Raw genomic sequence first — 19,268 nt, forward strand, 5'->3', positions numbered from 1 at the left:
GGATTTTTATTTGCTTCTCCAAGATATGCTTGGCTCGGGAAAGATTCAAATGTCTACAATTGTGCTTTCGCGGAGGGTAGCAGTAAGGAAGCGCAACGTGAAACGTACGGTATAGACCAGAGTTACTGTATGTAAATATACAGTAACTGTACAGCAGACCAGGAATAAGCTCCATCTCAGGCACTACAGTAATTCGATGGAGGCGAAATGCAAAAACGCCCGTGTGCTTGCGTTGTAGTGCACGTTAAAGAACCCCAGGTGGTCAAAATTAATCCGGAGCCCTCCACTAGGGCGTGCCTCATAATGAGAACTGGTTTTGGCACGTAAAACCCCAGAAAGAAGAAAGAACACTACAGAATTTGATAGTTTTGTAATACCACTTTTGCCTTACGGTGTGTCAGTAACGTTTTACATTACGGCAGCGTTGCCCAATTAGGGCCCGTACACTTAGAAATAGTTCATACGTGAAAGCGGTTGGTAATAAAAGACACAAGCTAATTGTTACCAGCGAAGCCGCTATTCCAATCGCTAATAGTACTTATACTAACGAAAATATTTGTAAATTCCGCTCCGCGGACGGTATACCTACAAACAAGTTCGTACGCTAAAGTGGTTCGTTAGAGCAGGCTCTCGCCATTCGTGAAAGGGAACATTAGCGAAAGCGGCTGATCAGTGACGAAGAGTTTTTACGGACGAAAATATTAGTGATTTCGGTCTCAGGTGCCGAAGCGACCTGATAATCACCACATTTATCTCTTTCTTCTTTTGTATCCTTCCCCAATATCCGTCCAACTTCAATTCATACCGACCTGTCAGCTTTTCCGCCATTATAAACATTTCTCTTCGTCATTCGAGATCGATGAATCGCGCCACCACTGAAGAGTATGTCAGCCGAAAGCTGCGTCCGTTTCAAGCCGCATTCTACCTGACTAGGCACGCTTGAGGCACAAGATTGGACGGGACGGGAGCTCCAGCAGCCGTAGATGGGTATCGGCAACTGATAGGGGCGCGTTACGCTGGCCTGCTTCGTGCTCGTGGTGGGTGTTAACCGAACGAGGGCCTGGAAGCAGCTCCCCTGGCAGTGGCCTCGGGATTTATAATTCAATGCGTTTCCAGGACCCCCCTGACGCCTCTTGGTTCCCGCCCTCAGACTCTTTAGTCCGGTTCCTCCCGCCCCGGCCATGCATTCTTTTCTTTTCCTGTATCTTTACGCTTTCTTTTCCTTTCGCGAGTAATCTATGTACATGTTTGCAAATTAAAACCAGGCAGTGTTACAAAAGCTAAAGGTATGGCGCCAACCAATCGCGGGACAGCTAGCCTATAGCGATGCGCTGTATTCGTCCTCAACAAACGTAAGCACATCCCCTCCCAAATCGTCGGCTCACGAGAACGAGAAAAAAAAAAAAAAAACATGCTGGTAAAAGCCAGGACATAACGTCCTCAACAAACGTAAGCACATCCCTTCCCAAATCGTCTGCTCACGAGAACTAGAAAAAAAAGACATGCTGTTAAAAGACAGGACATAACACTCAAGCGTTCTCGTATGCAGCAAGCGTGTCAACCGACAAATCTCCTATTTCCGTAGTACACGCATTTCTATACCGCCTAAGCATAGCATAGTGTAAATGTTTGTCTGACGGTTGACCCAAGGAAATGGGCCCGAGCTTCACCGAATATGTAAGTACGCTTCAATAACATGTCGTCTACAGCCAACTAAAAAATTAGATGGCTATAGTGCGTGACGCGTTTTTACTGTAACCCCGAAGTATATTGCGCATGTCGGAAGAGGTGGAAGGTCGCACGGCGACCAACGGGTATTCTAGTTGGAGACTGTGAGCTCGTTGACAGGGTGTTTAAGGATTAGTAGTATGACAATCATTCTAGAATCTTCTAGAGTCTATGACTTCCGGCTGGCACAGTCTCAAAACTTCGCACTACTTTCTTCCGCGCACGAGGGCTGGTCTCAGCACTCCTCGTATACCTTCCAATGCACTGAACGGTTCTAACGTTCTATAGCAGGACAGATCTGCTACGGCAACGCAACAAACGTACGATAAAGTAGTCAAAAACAAAGAAAATTATCAAACCTCACGCGTGCATGCATGGCTTGCCTCGGCGTGCACCGAAGTACCAGGAAAGGGAGTGGGCTGGGCAACCCCCGCCTTTAACCCCTGTCAGTTTTCATTTCTTTACGACTGGCGCACACGAACGGACCCCTTGTCTATTCCCGCCGGATTCTTTGCTTGAGCGGCACGTCGAAGGAAGGGGCTCGTTAGTTTTGACGCGATAAACCGGCGGCTACGCCGGCTAAACCGTGTGCCGCTCGCCTGCGCGATTCATGAGTCCTATGCGTGCACACGATTACTGAGAGGACGGAAGTTATACGGGGGAATGCAATATACGCGCTGCCTGCGCGAACGTATGTGCGCATGCGCAGCCGAGCGAATTCCGGGAGTTCGTGCAGTACTTGCCCTTGTAGGAGATGGGACGCAATGGGAAGTGGGGGGGGGGGGGAATTGGCCAAGAGAGTTATTTATATATTCTGGCTGTTTTACGATTGTTCGTGAAGACGCTCCCCGAACGCCGACGCGCGTGTATAGTGATTGTTTATCTGGGTCTGCACAGCAGCGTGAAGAGAGGTTTCCCGCGCCGAGCGCTTTGTTTGACAAGAAAGGAGAGTGCACTTAACGCCTAGTTCTTTTTATGAGAACAGGGGTTTACAAGGCGGCATGGTAGTATTGGTAGGTCCTGCGCGGACAATTACTTTCTTCGCTGAACATTGTGTCCGCAGCAATTCCGCAGCGTACTAACAGCATGAATTATTATAAGCAGAAAGCGACTAGAATGCGTTGTAGCGTTGCCGACTTCACCTGCATCAGTAACAGCGACTAAATTCAGGCTCAAGAAGGTATGTCTCAGACTACATCAGGCTTCGAAAACGGTTATACGCCAAATGCGCGTTTCATTCTCATGCGATTACGGGTAAAAAGTGTTCTAATCAAATTTATACTGTTCAAGCTTTAATTAAGGATAATTGTACCTGTCCAAATTAACGTTACTGCCGCACAGAGAAATGTCACTTATGTTATGTTCGTTCATCTTCTTGATTGCTTGACACATTTTCTTCTATTTTCCATTTATTCCTGTCTATAGTGTACCGTCGCTCCGTTTGGCTCGTCCCACCGCCAATATATGGAACTATCCCTGGTTAAGTGAGCATCCACCACGTCACACTGAATACACATATTCGCCGGTTAGATTACCGAACGGGAAGGAGACCGCCGGAGAATGCCGAGCGCTGGTGGCTTAACTTCTGCCGCAAAATGTAGTTCGTCAACCTTGAGCGATACAGTTATACGGGGGTCTGAGGCACATGAAACCTCCATATTCGATCAGGAAGCCTACTTCCACCCACGTCTCTTATACTTCTCAAGATTTATTTACCATTTTCAGAGTCGCAGATTCTAGAACGGTGATCTCAACCGTCGCTGTTCCACGAAGCAACGCAGGAATTGCTACAGTTCCTGAAATCGATGGATCTTAGTAACGTGATGAGCATCCCCAGTGTGCACGCGCGCTGCTAGTGCTCCCACCTCCTTTCCCTTTGTTTATCTATCCCTTAATACCCTTCACCCTGCGCATGGTAAAACTGCAGGGAACGCGTCCGCTTTACCTCCGTATACATTTCATCTCTCCCTCTTTCTCTTTAGCCTCCACACACTATTTCTCTCTCTCTCTCTTGGCTTCTTTGCTCATGCAACCGTCGCACTTTGGAGAAGACGTGGAAGCTTTATACGCATACGAGCAACCCTGACCGACGTGACGTCATCACAAGCCCACTATTTAGCCTCTGTGCAGGAAAGTATATGTCGTTTTAAACACCGCACACAAGTTCAAGTGCAAAAGCAAACATGAGATATGCATGGTTTATCGCACATATATATCAACGTTGTTTAATGAACGCCTTCATGTCCTGGAAGCGAGGACTACAGCAACCCCGCAGTCACTATTTACTCATTTATTATTTTTTTATTTTTATTTTTTCAGTTTCACTCGCCAAGCTATATGGGCGGCTTTCCTAAAGCTACGCCGATCATTGGGCCTCGGCCGCTGGCGGCCGCCAGCTTCAAAGACACACCACGGGCGTCTACAAAAAGCCTCCGCGTGGAAGCTGTAATTTGTACGTGACAGAGGAAACACTTTCTCGGGCGCTAATGTGACGGCGCGCATTACCCCACAAATCAGAAGCGCGCAGTGCCCGCTCCGGCGTCTGCAGAACCGGCTATACGCTCGTGGTGTAATAAGCGCCGCACCACCACCACCACCGAAGCTTCCACCGCCACCCTAGTCATAAGCAGCGCGTCACTTGGGACTGCCCTATCTCTCCATCTCCCCAAAGTTTGCAGCGAAGCGACTACTTGCGCTTTACGGCGTGTATATTACGTGCAGCGCCGCCCGCATGTGTCTGCAACGTGAGTTTTCTCTTTTGACGCGCCCTCCCTCCGCCCCGACTTCGCCGCCGGCTGCGTTTCTGGTCCTCTGGTTCTTCTCAGCTGGGAAGGTAATCTAGCGTGAACGCGGGAGCCCGGATCAGCTCTCGGCAGGAAGCTATCATCGAACCGACACAGTTGCGCCGCAGTGCGGTGCGATAATCCTGTAGCGCAAACTACAGACCGCGTCGAATCCTGTATAAGATGCGACGGGAGTATACACGCGAGGAGATAATAGGCATATCGCAAAGACGTAGGCGTAAACCGTGACCGCATAAACGCCGTATTGGCGTACTGGCTGGCGTTCCTTCTTTGCTTCGGCCCGATGGTACGACTTAACGTAAATGAAATATCAGCTATAAAAATTATTGGAGTGTCAGTTTGGAGACGCATACGGCTTCAGTGTTTAGAACCCTCTTCAGTGCCTCAGTGGTTATGGCGTTCTGCTTAAGAGCACAAGGTTGCGGGATCGGATCCCGCTGAGCGATGGCCGCATTCCGGTGGGGGCGAGACGCAAGAACGCTCGCTTACCGCGCTTTAAGTGCGCGTCACACAACACCGAGTTGGTCTAATAGATGGTGTCCGAAACGTGGCGGTTATGACGTGTTTCCGGCTATGCAAATACTTCCAGCACATTCAGTCCGCAAAAGCATCGCCTTCGATATCTGTGTCTTTTACTCCAATGAAGTGGTCACTGGGCTTTGGATTTAGACACCTATTATATATACCTGAGTCCCCAAACCCCCGCACTACGGCATCTTTCATTGCCTCCGAGTTGCTTTGGAACGTTAAAGCCCGTAATTAATTTTTAAAATCTTAATTGAATGTGCAACGTTAAAAAAAGTATACTCAGCTCGCAAGGCGCACAAAGTGAATTCGTGTGAATAAGAATTAAAAAAAAAAAAAAAACATTAGCTTAACGTTGAGAAATTTGCTGCGCGAGTACCGGAATGTGCGAAGGCTTGCTCCGCAGTTTTTGAAACGCAACACTCTTCAGAGCGAGGAAGGGAACGAACGAACTCTATAGGTGCGCCTTTACGGTGCACTTGTGATGCACACACCACGTGAGAAATGTAAATATAGATTGAATGTCAGTAACCTTAGAAAGTACCAGAAGAGAATAGAAAAAAAAATGTCGCATTTATGCACAGTTCAAATTCAAGAAGAATAAGTAATGCAAGCGCTGAAGATTGCTAGATTAAGAAATAAATGATGCAGTGACAACCGCATATACAGGGTGTCCCAGCTATCACGCAGCACGATTTAAAAAAAAGAGGAATGGCGTTACGCGAAGCAAATCTAGTGCGTATTGTTTCCAGTGCAGTGGAGTAGCCGCCAGTAATTTTTTTCGTTACTGATATTTAATTAGGTAATTGTAAGTAATTATCTAACTCTAAAACTACTGTCTTAATTATCAAAGTGTCAATGAGAAAATTGTGGAGCAACATGAAAAACCCCCGATACAGCTTTCTGTTGCTCAATACGTGCTACATAAATGTGTTTTTCCAAGTGTGAAAGAAGCCCGCGAATACACGCAGAATTGCCGCGAGACTGGCCGCTCGAGGCACTATAATTGCGCTAGCAATTATATGGACACTCCAGGCAAACTTCTGCTGTCGTCGTCGCCGTGATGTTCCGTACATCGCGGCCGCGTGCCATATGCAGTATAGGGCGAGCGAAAGCTTGCGAGTGAGATGTCGAGAAGGATGATGGCTTGATGCGGCGGTGTCCTCTCGCGCTTGCATAGGAGGAAGACTGGTAGGGTGCGCGCGCTAGGAAAGGGCAGGTTACTACGCATCTCATCTACACCAGCTGCGGTGGCTCAGTGCGCCTGCGCGCGTCGTATCTTCAAGGCAATACGCACTGGGTTCGAAGGCTAGCCGACCTGAGATCGCTGATCGCTTCGTGTGCGCTGTGTTCTCGCGCGACTAGCTCGCGTCGAAGCGAGAGGAAGCACGAAGGCAGATCCGCTCGCTGCTGCTGCCTCTCTTCATCACGCCAGCGTTCTGACAGCGAGTGTGCGCGGTCATCGAGTGAGATGTGCTCGTGCTTGTCTGTGCGCGCGTGACGTACAACGCGCTTGTTAATTCAGTTATTAAGTGAATGTTTACAGCAGTTTATGCAGCTGATAAAACGACCAACCTTACTTCGTATAGCTAATAGTTTGCTATCGCAATCAATACGTCGTCGTTTGGGCGAAACTATGACTATTTTAGTTTGTGTTTCGTCTTTCTACTCCCCCTTCCCTTTTTTGTGCCAGAACTGGTATAACTGGTCTGGCGGTCTGACGTTTAATGACGTCAGACCGTCATTAAACGTGCCCGTTGTCCTGGAATTCTATCCAGGAAGTCATTGAGGTCAGCATGTGCGCCCAGAGTTCTCAGCCCTATAGCCCGACAGATGGTTGGTGTTGTCGTTAGTGGTGTGGTCTCCGGAAATACGAGGGTCGCCACGGAAAAGCACGCAAGAGACGATCGTCCTGCCACATCCAGAGTTGCGTTTCGGCGTTTTCTGCGCACAGAAGGCGCACACCCGCACCACGGAGTCGGGAGTCGCCTGCTGCGGAGGCAACTCTAAAGACGCGACCCTTGTTCGGCGCGACACACCGCGACCACCCGGTGAGCGGCGATCGAGATAGCGCGGGCACAGCGTGCGTGTGACGGCCGCTAGCCGTTCTTCGTGCTTTGGGGGCACGACGGCGAGCTCTTCCGCTGAAGATTTAATGGCCGCTCTACATGTGCGGTCCCGCTACTGCTATACGTCGCCGAGTCTCTCTTGGACAGACTGAAGAATGGCCTTTTCACTCGCAGGCGGCGCTGATCGTGGTTCTCGCGCGCACCCTCGCACACTGCGCGTTGGTGCTCGCAAATCTGGCTGCAAGTGCCTGCCTATCCATTTATGTACTACAAACGCTGTGCGCCAATGGTTGTGCCTATCTGCAGCTTGGACGAACAGACAGTATGTTGAATAGTGCTGACTTACATGTTGTAACTATATAGATTATAGAGAAACAGCGCGGTGCTTCGTCTGTGCCTTCCGTTTGTCCCGTCCCTTGGCTGTTTATTTATATATCACAAGACGGTCTTTGTTGCATCAACATGGACAAGTGTCACTGCTATATAGCGAGGCCGGCAGGTCTCCTCAAGGGAAGGAAGTGAGTAAATTAGCACTGGTCAAGAAGGAAATCACAAGACAGAAAAGAAGAGAAAAGGAAAACTATAGCAGACATCAGTGATTCCTCCGCTGCTGTATACTGCGACAGCAGCGGGCTCTCACAGCGGACACTGCAACCGTCTTCTCAAGAACAACTTCTTTGCGATGTACACAACATTGCACTCACCCGCTACAGTGTCCTCCGAAACATACGCATAGACGCTACTAATCTCAGAGTCTGTGTGGAGCGCCATGCAGTACCGCTGCAACACACAGCTACCGTCATCGTCCGAAAGAGAGAGAGAGAGAGAGAAAGAAAATGCATGGACGGACGGATGGACGGACGCAGCAAACCCGGTATCTAGCTTTTAACTGGTGTCGCAGTAAAGAAATCAAAATTAAGAATTGAAACCGAGTCTTCTGCATAGAGTCATCTATGACAAAATTCGGAAGGGAAGATCCCCTCTCTCAAAATGCATTCACGCAGTGACACGCACGGGTACCTTAAATGGGAGGCGAGAGGTTCAACGTCGTCTAAAAATATTTTCAAAAGTTACCTTTTCACTGACTGATCAGCCATCATTAATCTCTTTCGACGGAGCCTCTTCTGGAGTTGGCGCTTTATACATAAGCGATGCGCGGCTGAATGAACGATTGACTTAATACGCGAAAGCGAATTCTGCCGTCCAAAAATTCATCAGCGCACGGTAGCATCGGAAGGGAGAAATGAGAGCGGACACCTACGCACAGCGTGCGTCTGAGATCACCCGGACTTAACACTCCCCACTAAGCACACATTCGTCGAAAACCGACAGTCTCGTCTCTTCTGAAGTCCCTGCATGTTGTTCCACATCAGAAACGATATGATTGTGAATATGACAGCAATAACGATAAGAAAAAATTTAACTCTGGGGTTTTATGTGCCAAAACCACGATGTGATTATGAGGCACGCCGTAGTGGGGGACTCCGGATTAATTTTGACTATACCTGGAGTTATTTAACGTGCACATTAATCTAGGCACACGATCCCTCTTGCATTTCCTCACCACCAAAATGTGGCCGCCCCGGGTGGGATTGAATCAACGGCCTCGAACTCAGCTAGCATCGCAACGCCATAGTTAATAAGCTATACTGCGGCGGGTTCTTACGATTAGAAAAAAAAAAATAAAAAAAAAACGAAAGGAACAGCGCACAGGCGGCATAAACAAAAAGAATGCGAGTACATACACAGTGTATGTTAGGGTCGTCTATAAGCACGAAAAGGCACTAGGCCAAATTCTCGTTAGCACTTGGGCGTGAATTTGTTTCCCTTCCTGAATACATTTCTTTCTTTCTTTATTCTCGTGATATCCTTTCCGCTTTTTTTTTTTTAATCTACCAGCACTACCCTCTTTCTGCGTCCCAAACATAACGAGCTCAATGTTATGCAACTTTTTTTCTCCATTCGCTGCAGTTAATTTATTTCTGCTTGCTTTGTCTCATCCTAATTAAGTGTGGTTGAGAAGCATGCGAATGGTGAAAAATCCTGAATACACACGCACAGGCGGTCGTTATTTCGTACTCCAGAGCAAGTCTCAGCATGTAAACTCGCAGGGCAGTAGCGTCGGGAAAGAGAGAGAAAGGGCCGGTACGGAAAAGGGACGTCATACTTCTCCTCCCGTGTCCCCCTCACAGCTTCGGGTTGACCGTTCCTGGAGATGAGCAGCCCACGTATCTAAGTGGTGTGCTAAATGGCCCTATCGCCCTATTTTCCAAGCCGCCCACACAAGTGTCCGCACATTGGTGAATATGAAAACGGAAACACGAACTTATTCCGGTTTCTTCATTGCACACGTTTCATACCGGTCTAATTTTAGGTGACGTGACAGAAGCAGCCAAAGAAATGATACTGCGCTTGTCCGTCCTCGGCCACACATGCGGCGCTGCCGGCTGAACAACGGCAAAGAAATTTGGTAGTGGTAGGAACATGTCACGGAAGCATTCGAACGCTTCCACGTTCAAAGTAATAACAAGGCGCGCTTTCACTTGTATTAGCCACACTAAAAAACTCAAGAAGCTTTGCTATAAATTTCGCGTGCCATTTAGGTGTGAGTTTTCCGCAGAGTTCGGCTTCACAACAGTGTGATGTACTCCCCCGCGGAAAGCGGATAATGAGGTCGTTGGAAAAGTTTTTGAAGAAATGCTGCTTATGTGACTGTCTTGACTGAAAACAGGATGAACGACACTCACGTCATTACACCTGCAGCAAATAGCGCCGTAAAGATAATGCGCAACGCTGTCGTCAAAATGTGCTAGTTGCATGCTAATGCGGGTTGCTTCCGTAAGTACGGTACACGCCGTCGCTGCTTTGTCCAATATGACGAAGTGTTCAATATGAGCCATATTTTATCGTGTTCACATTAAAAAAGACACCCCCCGCAAAACGAACGATGTCGACCATCTTGTGTACCATTGGTACTGCATGTCATGCTGCCAACACGTATGCGACAGAAACATTGTCATATGGGCGAACAATCTTACATACTTCGTCTTGGAGAGAAAGGCTTCCGAAAGCAGAAAGAGCCTCGACTCTATTAAACATATTTAAAAACCTTCTTCTATCTGAATTTGGCGATCAGCGCAGCTACAGTGCCACGACCAATAAAATAAAACACGACTCTCCGGTCTCCATACATTTTTTAGCCCCCATTGCCCTTCATATATACTTGGTGTGTTCCTATAGGCGAGCAAAGAGAGGGTTGTATAACGGAATATGCGATAGTCGAGGATTCAGTGAGGCAGTGTTGAGCGCATTATTTTTCGTCGAGGTATACGATACATGATAAAAGTTTGTTTTATGTTAACTGTCCCTGTTTGCTCAATGTCACTGCGATATCACTTTATAACATCTACATAAGAATTTTATGAAGCGCATGTTAAACAAACACACACGCACGTTTAGGTAGCTATTAATTAGATAACTTAGTGGTTTTGCATTCCATTCACCTTCATTTGCACTAGTCCCAAGCGACTCTTCACAGTAAATAAATATGATAATAATATACCGCCTTCTCAAAAGAAAAAGAAAAGAAGAAGAAGATAAAAAAAGAAGACCCTGAAAGTCATAAGGACTACCACTGCTATACCGTCGAGCTATCGGCTGGTCTGCAAAGTTAACATAGTTAGAATAAAATACTTCGGGTTGATTTTTACGTGTCGCATTAAACTTGGGTTATAGAAGACGTCGTAGTGGATAGCTATACAGTTTTATTTTGGCCACTTGGAGTCGTATAATGCTTGCTGAAGCCTTTGAAGGTGCGCGTTCTCGCGTTCCGTTCCCGTCGGCGTGCGAAAATTGAATCCAATATCTCGTCAGCCATCGCGGTGGGACGAAACTGTTTCACCAGACGTGCACCGCACAGAAAAGCAATGCGAACAGCATTTTGCTTCTCTTGTCAATGACCACTTCCCTTCCAAATCTTATCCCGCTCGCAGATAGTCCGTCAGAGGCAACTCACGACTCTTCCAAACTTTCGCCTTCCCAAACGACACACCATCCTTTATTATCTACCAGGTCAGGGCAAATGTTCCACTTGCACACATCACTTCGTTTTGTCCTCGCGTTCAAAGTGAACGACAGATTATTGTCGACACCCTCCCAAGAAATTTGAGATCTCAATCGTTAGCGGGAAATTTTCAGTTCCACCTCAGTTGATTCCCAATCAGCAAGAGCAGTCCGGGACGCTCTTTTGAACTTCATGGTTATATTGTGCCATTAATTACGTGTTTTACTATGCCACGTATCTTGGTGCTCGCATCTCTACGCATCTCATTGCTCGAATAAACCTGCATTTGTCTAATGAATCCATGTTAGCCTATGGCTAGGAATTCGGATGGACTAACAAAATATTTGTCTGTAATAATAAACATCATAAGTAAATATATCATATGATCTCTCAACCGGTCATTCCTTTCCCGTGCTCCTTTCCTGATGCTTTGGCAAGATCCTCTGGTTTCATTTTTATTGCGATTAGCATTCTTTGGAAACTTCAGCCACATTGAGGGGTAGAAGAAGGAAGCGTGGGCGAAAATTTCGTCCGCTCTACGTGCGTCGCCAAGCTCTCTCATAAACAATACGCACTTGTACATATTACAGCACTGTCTCGTTACTTCCATCATTATAATCACCAATTACACACCCATCATAAGAAATATTGCTAATAGCATTAACGTCGCCAATCATTTCCAAAGACAGGATGCACTGCCAACTTTTGATTAATAAACGTTTGCAAAAACAATAAAAAGACGACGCCAACAACGATAAAACAGTTCGTCCAAGTTTTTCCTTAAACTCCCTCTACGTCATCTTACGTGATTACATTCCAAATTTATTATTATTTGGAGCTGTGCAGTTTGGCCACAGCCACAGAGAAATTTGCAATGCACTCCACAAATTTGTAGACGCATCAAGCTGGATACGTTGCTAGGGGTTCTGTCTCTCTACTGAGACTTTGTCCTATATTCTTTCAATGTTTAGTTATTGAAAAGTTTGCTATACCTTCTCAACAAATAAGTTTATTATCTTGCTTCTTTTTGTTATATTTTGTTAGCCCCTCTGAATTCCTAGCCATAGACTAACACGGATTCATTAGATAAATATAGGTTTATTCGAGCAATGAGATGCGACCGTGTCCAGCTCGGACCCAGAACAGCAACAAGCCCTGGTCAACCGAGCCCGGACGGCGGCAAAAGCCAATGGTCATCCGGACTAGGAGGTCCAACCACAAAACGACTATTACTTTTTCACCAATAAATGTTTTATTCTCTCTCTCATTTATTTACCTCCCGTGTGTGGCCAATCCCCCTCGTGGGTATGTGCCACGTTCAAAAGGACTCAAGATCAGTAATGTTGCAAGACAGCCGCGGTCGTGCACCGTGCCTCGAATAACACTGATCGCTAAAAAATGCGGATGGCTACGCGACTGCAGTCTCGAGTACATGCCGGAAAGACGACGCCAAGGGGAGGTGAGGGCGGGGCGGCGTGGAGACACAGAAATTGCACCGCGTTCGATATATTTGAGCACGTAAATAACGGGTGTGGGCTGCTCCCTCTCTCTCTCCCTCCTTTACGCCACACAGAGTGCCACGTGCATCTCATTTTATACATTCGTGCATCGATCGATGACGACAGGGCTCGTCGTTCGTGTGACCAGTCTTTTTGTTTCGCACGCATGGTGGTTCCGGGAAATGTCAGAACCCGACGAGTCTGAGCTCAGCGACGGCCGCACCCATTCATACGACGGGGGGAGGGAGAGGAGGAGAGGGCTGAATTTTTCATGAAGCGAAAACCTGCAGACCCGTCTTTTGTCGGAGACCATTCGTTAGCGCGCGTGCCGTAATAATAGGTGGTCTTGGCAGTGCTTGGCCCATTCGCTTGATTAGAAGTCATGAGACGAGTGAGCGTCGCGTATATAGTGTTACCAGAGGCACGGAAACAAGAAAGAAGCAAGGCTGTCCAGAAAATGACGGTCGCACTCCGGAATGCTGATTTTAAACTCACGTCGGGTTGTGTATGAAGCGCCCAGTTGAAGTTCTCACTGTTGAAGTCAGCTATGGTTAATAACCTCATCCGTTTAACAGGCTTATTTCACGTGCGAGACAGACAATCTCCGACAGTTTGGCGGCTCGAGAAGCAGCCCTCATTCCGATAGTTGACGTTTTTCCTTAGAAGGAACTAACATCGAAAATGATCAGAACAAGTCGAGCTCTCTCTCTCTCTCTCAAACGACCGCTCATTTCGACCACCCATATAGTTACACGCCGGGTGTCGCGTGCGGCCGTTCTACGAAAGTGTCAGCTCGGGCGTTTTCAACACTAATTTCCCTTCCAATACAATTGTCACAAATTCCGTCGCATTGTAGAGCATATTGAACGGCCACTTGAGCGATTGCTACTCTTTTAATCTCTGCTGAAGCTAAAGGCATATTATTATTCTTCGACTAGAACAGAGCGCGCACCCGCGCCTGTGCTTGATTCATTGACGCATTGCGATATTAACGATCTCGGCCAGGACTATTTGTATTTTAATACGGCGAGACCGATAAGGGGTTAACGTCAACAGTTTTCACCACTTGCCACACTCCTCCTTCGAGTGAACATCCTCGTCACCTTTATTAAGGCGAAAACCTTAGATGGCTCATGGGACGAAATCTCTTTGAAGCCGGGTTGTGGCTATGGTGCCTCGAAGCGCGTTATTTTGACCTTTTTGCTGTGTTTATCCTCGATTCTTAAGATCCACAACGCGTTTAACGCACTGTGGAATATTTTTAAGAGTCGTATTGCGCTAAAATCCCATCGTTTTCATTGTTCGTGTTCCCTGCCATTTACGTCATCAGTAGTTCCACCGTATTTTACCATTCTCCAGCAAAGATTAATTCGCCTTCCCTTAATTATCTTTAATTCCCAAAGCTACGGGTGCTACATCCTTATTTGCATTTCTTTATTGCGACAAAGACTTGCCCTTAAGGCATAATTCTTGATGTTTATATGTGTATTATATGTGTGTTGTGAGGCCTGTGTTGTGTATGAATTGAAGCAGTGTTTTGTGAAATCTGTTATCATGTATCCAGCGGTCATAGCTGGTTGTGACATTGTAGCGGAGGCCGGCTTGCAGTAGGAGACGCGAGCGTTCCGATTGCAAGCCTGGATATGTCCATATTAGGTGGTACGCATCTGCCTCCATCACTGGGTCAGATCAGTATGAATACGTAACACCCAGTGGTAAATGCGACCAGTTCCACGTTGAGATCACAGCCGGTGTAAGGGATACCCCAGCCCGAAGCCTCCTAAGCACAACTTCCCCCGCCCTATTAAGGTGAAGGGGGAGGGAACAGACACACGGTGGGATAAGAGCGCGTGTGTCCTGCCGGAGAAAATTTTTACGGGCTCGGAGTGAGTTAAGGGGTTGAGGTAGGAGGAGAATAGACAGATCTGGATTAGGAGGGCAGTGTGCCTGCTGGTCAGCAGTAATGTTGTGAGGGTTCGCTGCATGGCCTTGAATCCAGTGTACGGCTACTATGCGTGCTAAGAAAACTTCTGTTTTCTTTCTTTCTTTCTTTTTTCTTTTTTTTTTTTTTTGGGGGGGGGGGGGGGGCAGATGGCAAACTCAGGTAGAAAGAGTTAAGAAAAATAATTAGGACAGAAGGCACAAGACCAGCAAAATTTCACTAGAACAGTACAGAAGGCCACGTTAGGCTCGTTAGCCCGATAAGTTTGCCGCCAAATTAGAACGACGACCCTGAAGCGCATCCGTATAGCGGTCTTTTCTGCACGTCCTGCGCGCAATGCAACGAAACAAAAATTCAAAGTGCGGTTTGTTTGGTAGTGATCTTTTTTTTTTTTTTTTTTTTTTCCTTCCCAGAATGCCATGCATGGGTTTGCTTTCCCAGAGTTACCCATCAAATATTACGCTAGCACGTGTATGCGAGAAACACTACGCAAATCAACCCATTGTTTATTCAGACCGGGAGCAGCGCTTCGCTTCCAATGGAGATATTAATATATAATGCGAGCTAGTCTACCACCGCAAGCTCGCGGAAACGCTTACCTTCGATCACGCGCGAGCAAATGAATAGCTCGACTTGTCAATTGATAGGAGAAATGGGCAAGCACTCCATACCTGGCACTGAATCGGTCGATCCGAACTTCGAGAGCGTTGGCCGCGCCGCGGATATCCAATGTGACGACGCTGGCGTCATCGTTCGACAAAGACGCGCTCACCGAAGCCGCGCATACGCGCAATCAGCACCGCTTTCCGCAGGAGAAAGCGTCGTCGGCACATGACAAGCCCCAGTTTCCAAACTGGTCTACGACTTTCCTAGGCACGCTGCATCTGAGTGAACGAACGCGCGCGCACGAAGTCTGCGAGTTCGCGTCGCTTTGACAACTGGCTTCCCCGCGTGGAAACACCTGTCGCCGGCGCTTGGGCACGGGTCACGTGACTCGATTGGCGGCTTCCCATTGGCCCGCCGCGATTAAAGGGAGGACCGGGGGCGAGCGCGTGGAGCGTATTTCGCCCGGCTTTTGCCATCATCGGGATCGCTCCGTAGTATGACACGCGCTCGTGCAAGCACGCGATTTGAGGGGGGAAAGGTTTTTGAACGGAACGCCGGGGATGGGAGGGAGCTTTGAAACCAAAGTTGCAGGGGAGGCTTTGCGCGGAACGAGGGGGTCCGTAACTCGTGTGCATGCAGATCCACGCTCTTTATGAGATCTGTTTTGCTTGAATTGCGAGGCGCGAAACGGGGACCGGTGAATAAATGACTCTGGCGTCCTCGTTTGCTTCGGTGAGGCTTCACAACCAGCGGTTGATGCAAGCCATGGTTAGCAATGTTTCTGATCTTTAGAGTGGGAGGGCTGATCGATATAGACGCTTCATTTTCTCATTCAGTGTTTCTTTCTTTCTCACTTTCTTTCTCCCTTTTCTCTTTCTTTCTTGCATTCAGACGGGAATAGCTAAATAAAAAGAATAAAAAAATGAAGTGCGGCATGATCGGAATGTTGATCACTCCTTCGCTTTCCTGAACATATACATGCTAAAGGGGGGCGAACATATCAACTTGAGTATCAAAGTAATATATCACTTAAGAATATATCACCTTAGGTAAGTATCAAATATTGAAGCGAATAGAATATTGAATAGCCAAACGCATACGCCTATATTTACAGTAGGGATGTTTACTTTGGTATAATTAGGTACGACGTACTGACTGGTGGGAAAAAAGTTACTATCAAAGACAACTAAAAGATCAGTTTTAAACACAAGCTTGGTCATTAATTTTCATCAAAAGAAACTGCATGAATAGCCTCTCAACGTTTTCAGAGCCTACTCGCAAACAAACCGTCCCAGAATCAATGCCTGCTTATGAATAGCTTTCCAAAAGCGCTAAATAAATGGTAGCAGGAAAAAGATGAAAAGTGGTGAAACAAAAGCCGCAGAAGGACTAGTGCGCCGTAGACGCATTTAAATGACCCGTTGCAAGGAAAATACCACTGGCTATGGCGTAATTAGGAGATATAACTGCTACATGATTGCACTACCAAAACCATTAAATGACAGACTACAAGCAAAAATCCGTGCTTGTCATGTAGGCTTTCACCGCGAAACCGTAAACAAAGCTTGCATTACTAATTTCGTTTGTGCAATGCTTAGAAAAGTGTTGTCGTTTCCTCACTTCTGATAATTTACGATACTTTGCTTAGCAGACTGAGAACAATAACCAGACTTTAAGAGTCGGTTGTTGGGAAATACTTGGTTATGTTTCGATATTCGAAAATGCCAAATAGTTTATTTGCGAATACGAATAGTCAGTGTGCAATATTCTATACGTATTTGAAACTTCGAATATTCGCCTACTCTTAATACATATGGTTGTACAACAGCAAACGGAGCTTGACGCGAAAATATGCACGTGTTATACGTGGGCTTGGGCTAGTTTGCTTATTTTTATTGTCAGAGAATATGATAATTAATTATCTAAATCATGTTACATAATCACTTTACGCACACTGGTGGAGCGTATACCTATATGCAAGCAACTAAAATAAAATACGGTAGCAGAAAACAAATATATATGGGTCGTGGTTCGCAGACTAAAGAAAGAAGAGCATCTTCGTTTGCACGGTTAGCCAAAAACCGTACTAACCTGGTAATCGTAGTTTAATTTCTTCTCTAAAAACAAGCATTGATACAAAATAAACAGCAGAACGAAACTCGATGTTCACTTGGATATTATACTAATACGCGTCTCTGGATCGATGTGCCTCGTCTGCAAGTTCTTGCAGCACTATGGTAAAGCGTGTTTTAAATGTAGATAAATGTATCTAAATTTGTGACAATCGTTATATATATATGTGTGTGTGTGCGTGCATTGACAGTATATGGCCCACTGTGCCAGTTTTCCGAGGGTAATTCTGGCAGACAGCATTTATACGGACCGTGATGATCACACGTTCGTAAAATTTTCACACGTGTGGTGGAAATTTTCAGCATGAAATAGCATTATTTTAGCTCGATCTCGCGCGCATTGTATAATGCTAAACAGTAATCGAAAAGCAGGAGAGGAATAGTTTTGCGATAAAATTAAAAGGACTAATTGCGAAACTGTGAAGGAGAGCAATAATTTCACTATGGAAGATAAAAAAGATAGTCAAAAATGTAAATTGCGAACTGAAATAAAAGTAAGTGCAGCAAAGACACAGACGTCACGGGTTGCTATTATATAACGCTTTAACAAAACACGGCGTTTTGAACGTTTTTGCTCAAAAGCACACTATGGCAGCGGTGGGATTCGAACCCACGCCTCCTGAGAGACTGGTGCCTAAAACCAGCGCCTTAGACCACTCGGCCACGCTACCGACGGATATTCGGCGCACTTTACGGCGGTTAGGAACATAGCAAAAGGCGTGAACCACTTTAATCTTTATTTATTTTCTTATAAACATTAAACTTAGACCGACAGATAACTCGCCATACAGACAAAGTTTTTATGTCTTATTTAACATAAAAAAGGTGGTATCCAGGCGAGTATTGCCGTTTCGCAGACACCAATATGGTTGCTGGTTGTTTACGTCGTCCACGTGAGTAACCGCCGGTGTTTACGAGGCGCGTATGTAAATGATTATAGCTGTGATCACTTCATGAATTACGCTTCCAAAGTGCAAGAAAATGTCTCTTTCAGAAAGTAGGAAGAAAATGTTCCAGTATTCGCTTTCTCAGATAGGAACCTGCATTGAAAATGGTACGTTCGGTAGAGCGCTTGCTCATTTCTGTGTAGTCTTCAAGCTGCAGCCGTCTACGAAGAACGATCTTAAAGAGGCATTCTTGCTCGCAGTAGGTGAGATTATCAACTCCGGTGAAATCGTTCTGTTGTATAGCTAGCAGCTGAGTTATAGACCCGCGATTTCGGATCTTGCCGTTCGTTTACAGGTAAACACACCGATAAATTGGAAGCTGAGGAACGGTGGACCGAACTGTTCGATTGCTACGAGGAGCTTCTGAAAGCATACTATTCGTGTGAAGAGCTACACCACTCGCTGGGAGCCTTGTTGCTTAGGTAAGCGATTTCTTCAGAAATGTTGACGTCCTCAACTGGCTAGCACAGTGTTCGTCCTTGACGCTTGTCGTGTTCGTCGTGCTCGTGTTACCTTGATGGCAGGGCTGATTGAAGAAGCGATTGGTATGATCTTGTCTGTGCAAAATCCGTAACTTCGTAAGCGCTTGTGTTCTGCTCTTACCAATGACGTTCAATACATTCTTGCTACTTGTCGAAAACGACTCAAGAACGATCGCAACGCTGTTGTGCGATAACATATTTTCGTTTGTGGAAGTTTGCGTTGAAAGGGGTTTTTGGCAGTCACAAGCAATTCGGATCAGGTCAGAGGCAAACAGCTTCACCACTTAGTCAGGGCTGCTAATGCAAGTGCAGAAGCATGATCGAGCTTCGTCATCTATAAACGAATTGCGTTTCCCCCCCGATATATGTAGCTTTTGTTTCATACCTGCCCAACCTGCTCACATGCTAAAGTAAATTTTCAATGTGCGCCAAGTCCACTGTTGCTAACAGATCTTGAAACCTTGGCAGGGT

The 19,268-nt window shown here is 46.5% G+C and overlaps 2 protein-coding genes and 1 non-coding gene across 6 annotated transcripts in view; 1 reads left to right on the top strand and 2 right to left on the bottom strand.

Moving 5' to 3' along the window:
- The window catches only part of LOC119449460 (uncharacterized), a 65,854-nt gene extending 50,306 nt beyond the window's left edge, over positions 1-15,548 (bottom strand). The window contains exon 1 of the mRNA XM_037712637.2: positions 15,302-15,548. The gene's annotated coding sequence lies outside the window, so the exon portion shown is untranslated. The remainder of the gene's footprint in view (positions 1-15,301) is intronic.
- Positions 15,549-17,957: 2,409 nt separating this feature from the next.
- Trnal-uag (transfer RNA leucine (anticodon UAG)) lies at positions 17,958-18,039 on the bottom strand. The gene has a single exon. It is a non-coding gene; the product is annotated as a tRNA-Leu (tRNA).
- A 32-nt stretch (positions 18,040-18,071) lies between these two features.
- LOC119449462 (protein arginine N-methyltransferase 9-like) overlaps positions 18,072-19,268 on the top strand; it is a 36,715-nt gene continuing 35,518 nt past the window's right edge. Inside the window, exons 1-2 of one of the 4 annotated variants that reach the window (XM_049665219.1) lie at positions 18,072-18,422; positions 18,611-18,737. In XM_049665219.1, the coding sequence (XP_049521176.1) occupies positions 18,350-18,422; positions 18,611-18,737 (200 nt within the window). In that variant the 5' untranslated portion in view covers positions 18,072-18,349. Of the gene's footprint in view, positions 18,519-18,610; positions 18,738-19,268 lie in introns of all 4 variants that reach the window. The other 3 variants (XM_037712638.2, XM_049665221.1, XM_049665220.1) reach the window with 3 other exon arrangements.

Source organism: Dermacentor silvarum, chromosome 4 (genome assembly GCF_013339745.2).
Source record: "Dermacentor silvarum isolate Dsil-2018 chromosome 4, BIME_Dsil_1.4, whole genome shotgun sequence".
NCBI classification, from domain to species: Eukaryota; Metazoa; Arthropoda; class Arachnida; order Ixodida; family Ixodidae; genus Dermacentor; species Dermacentor silvarum.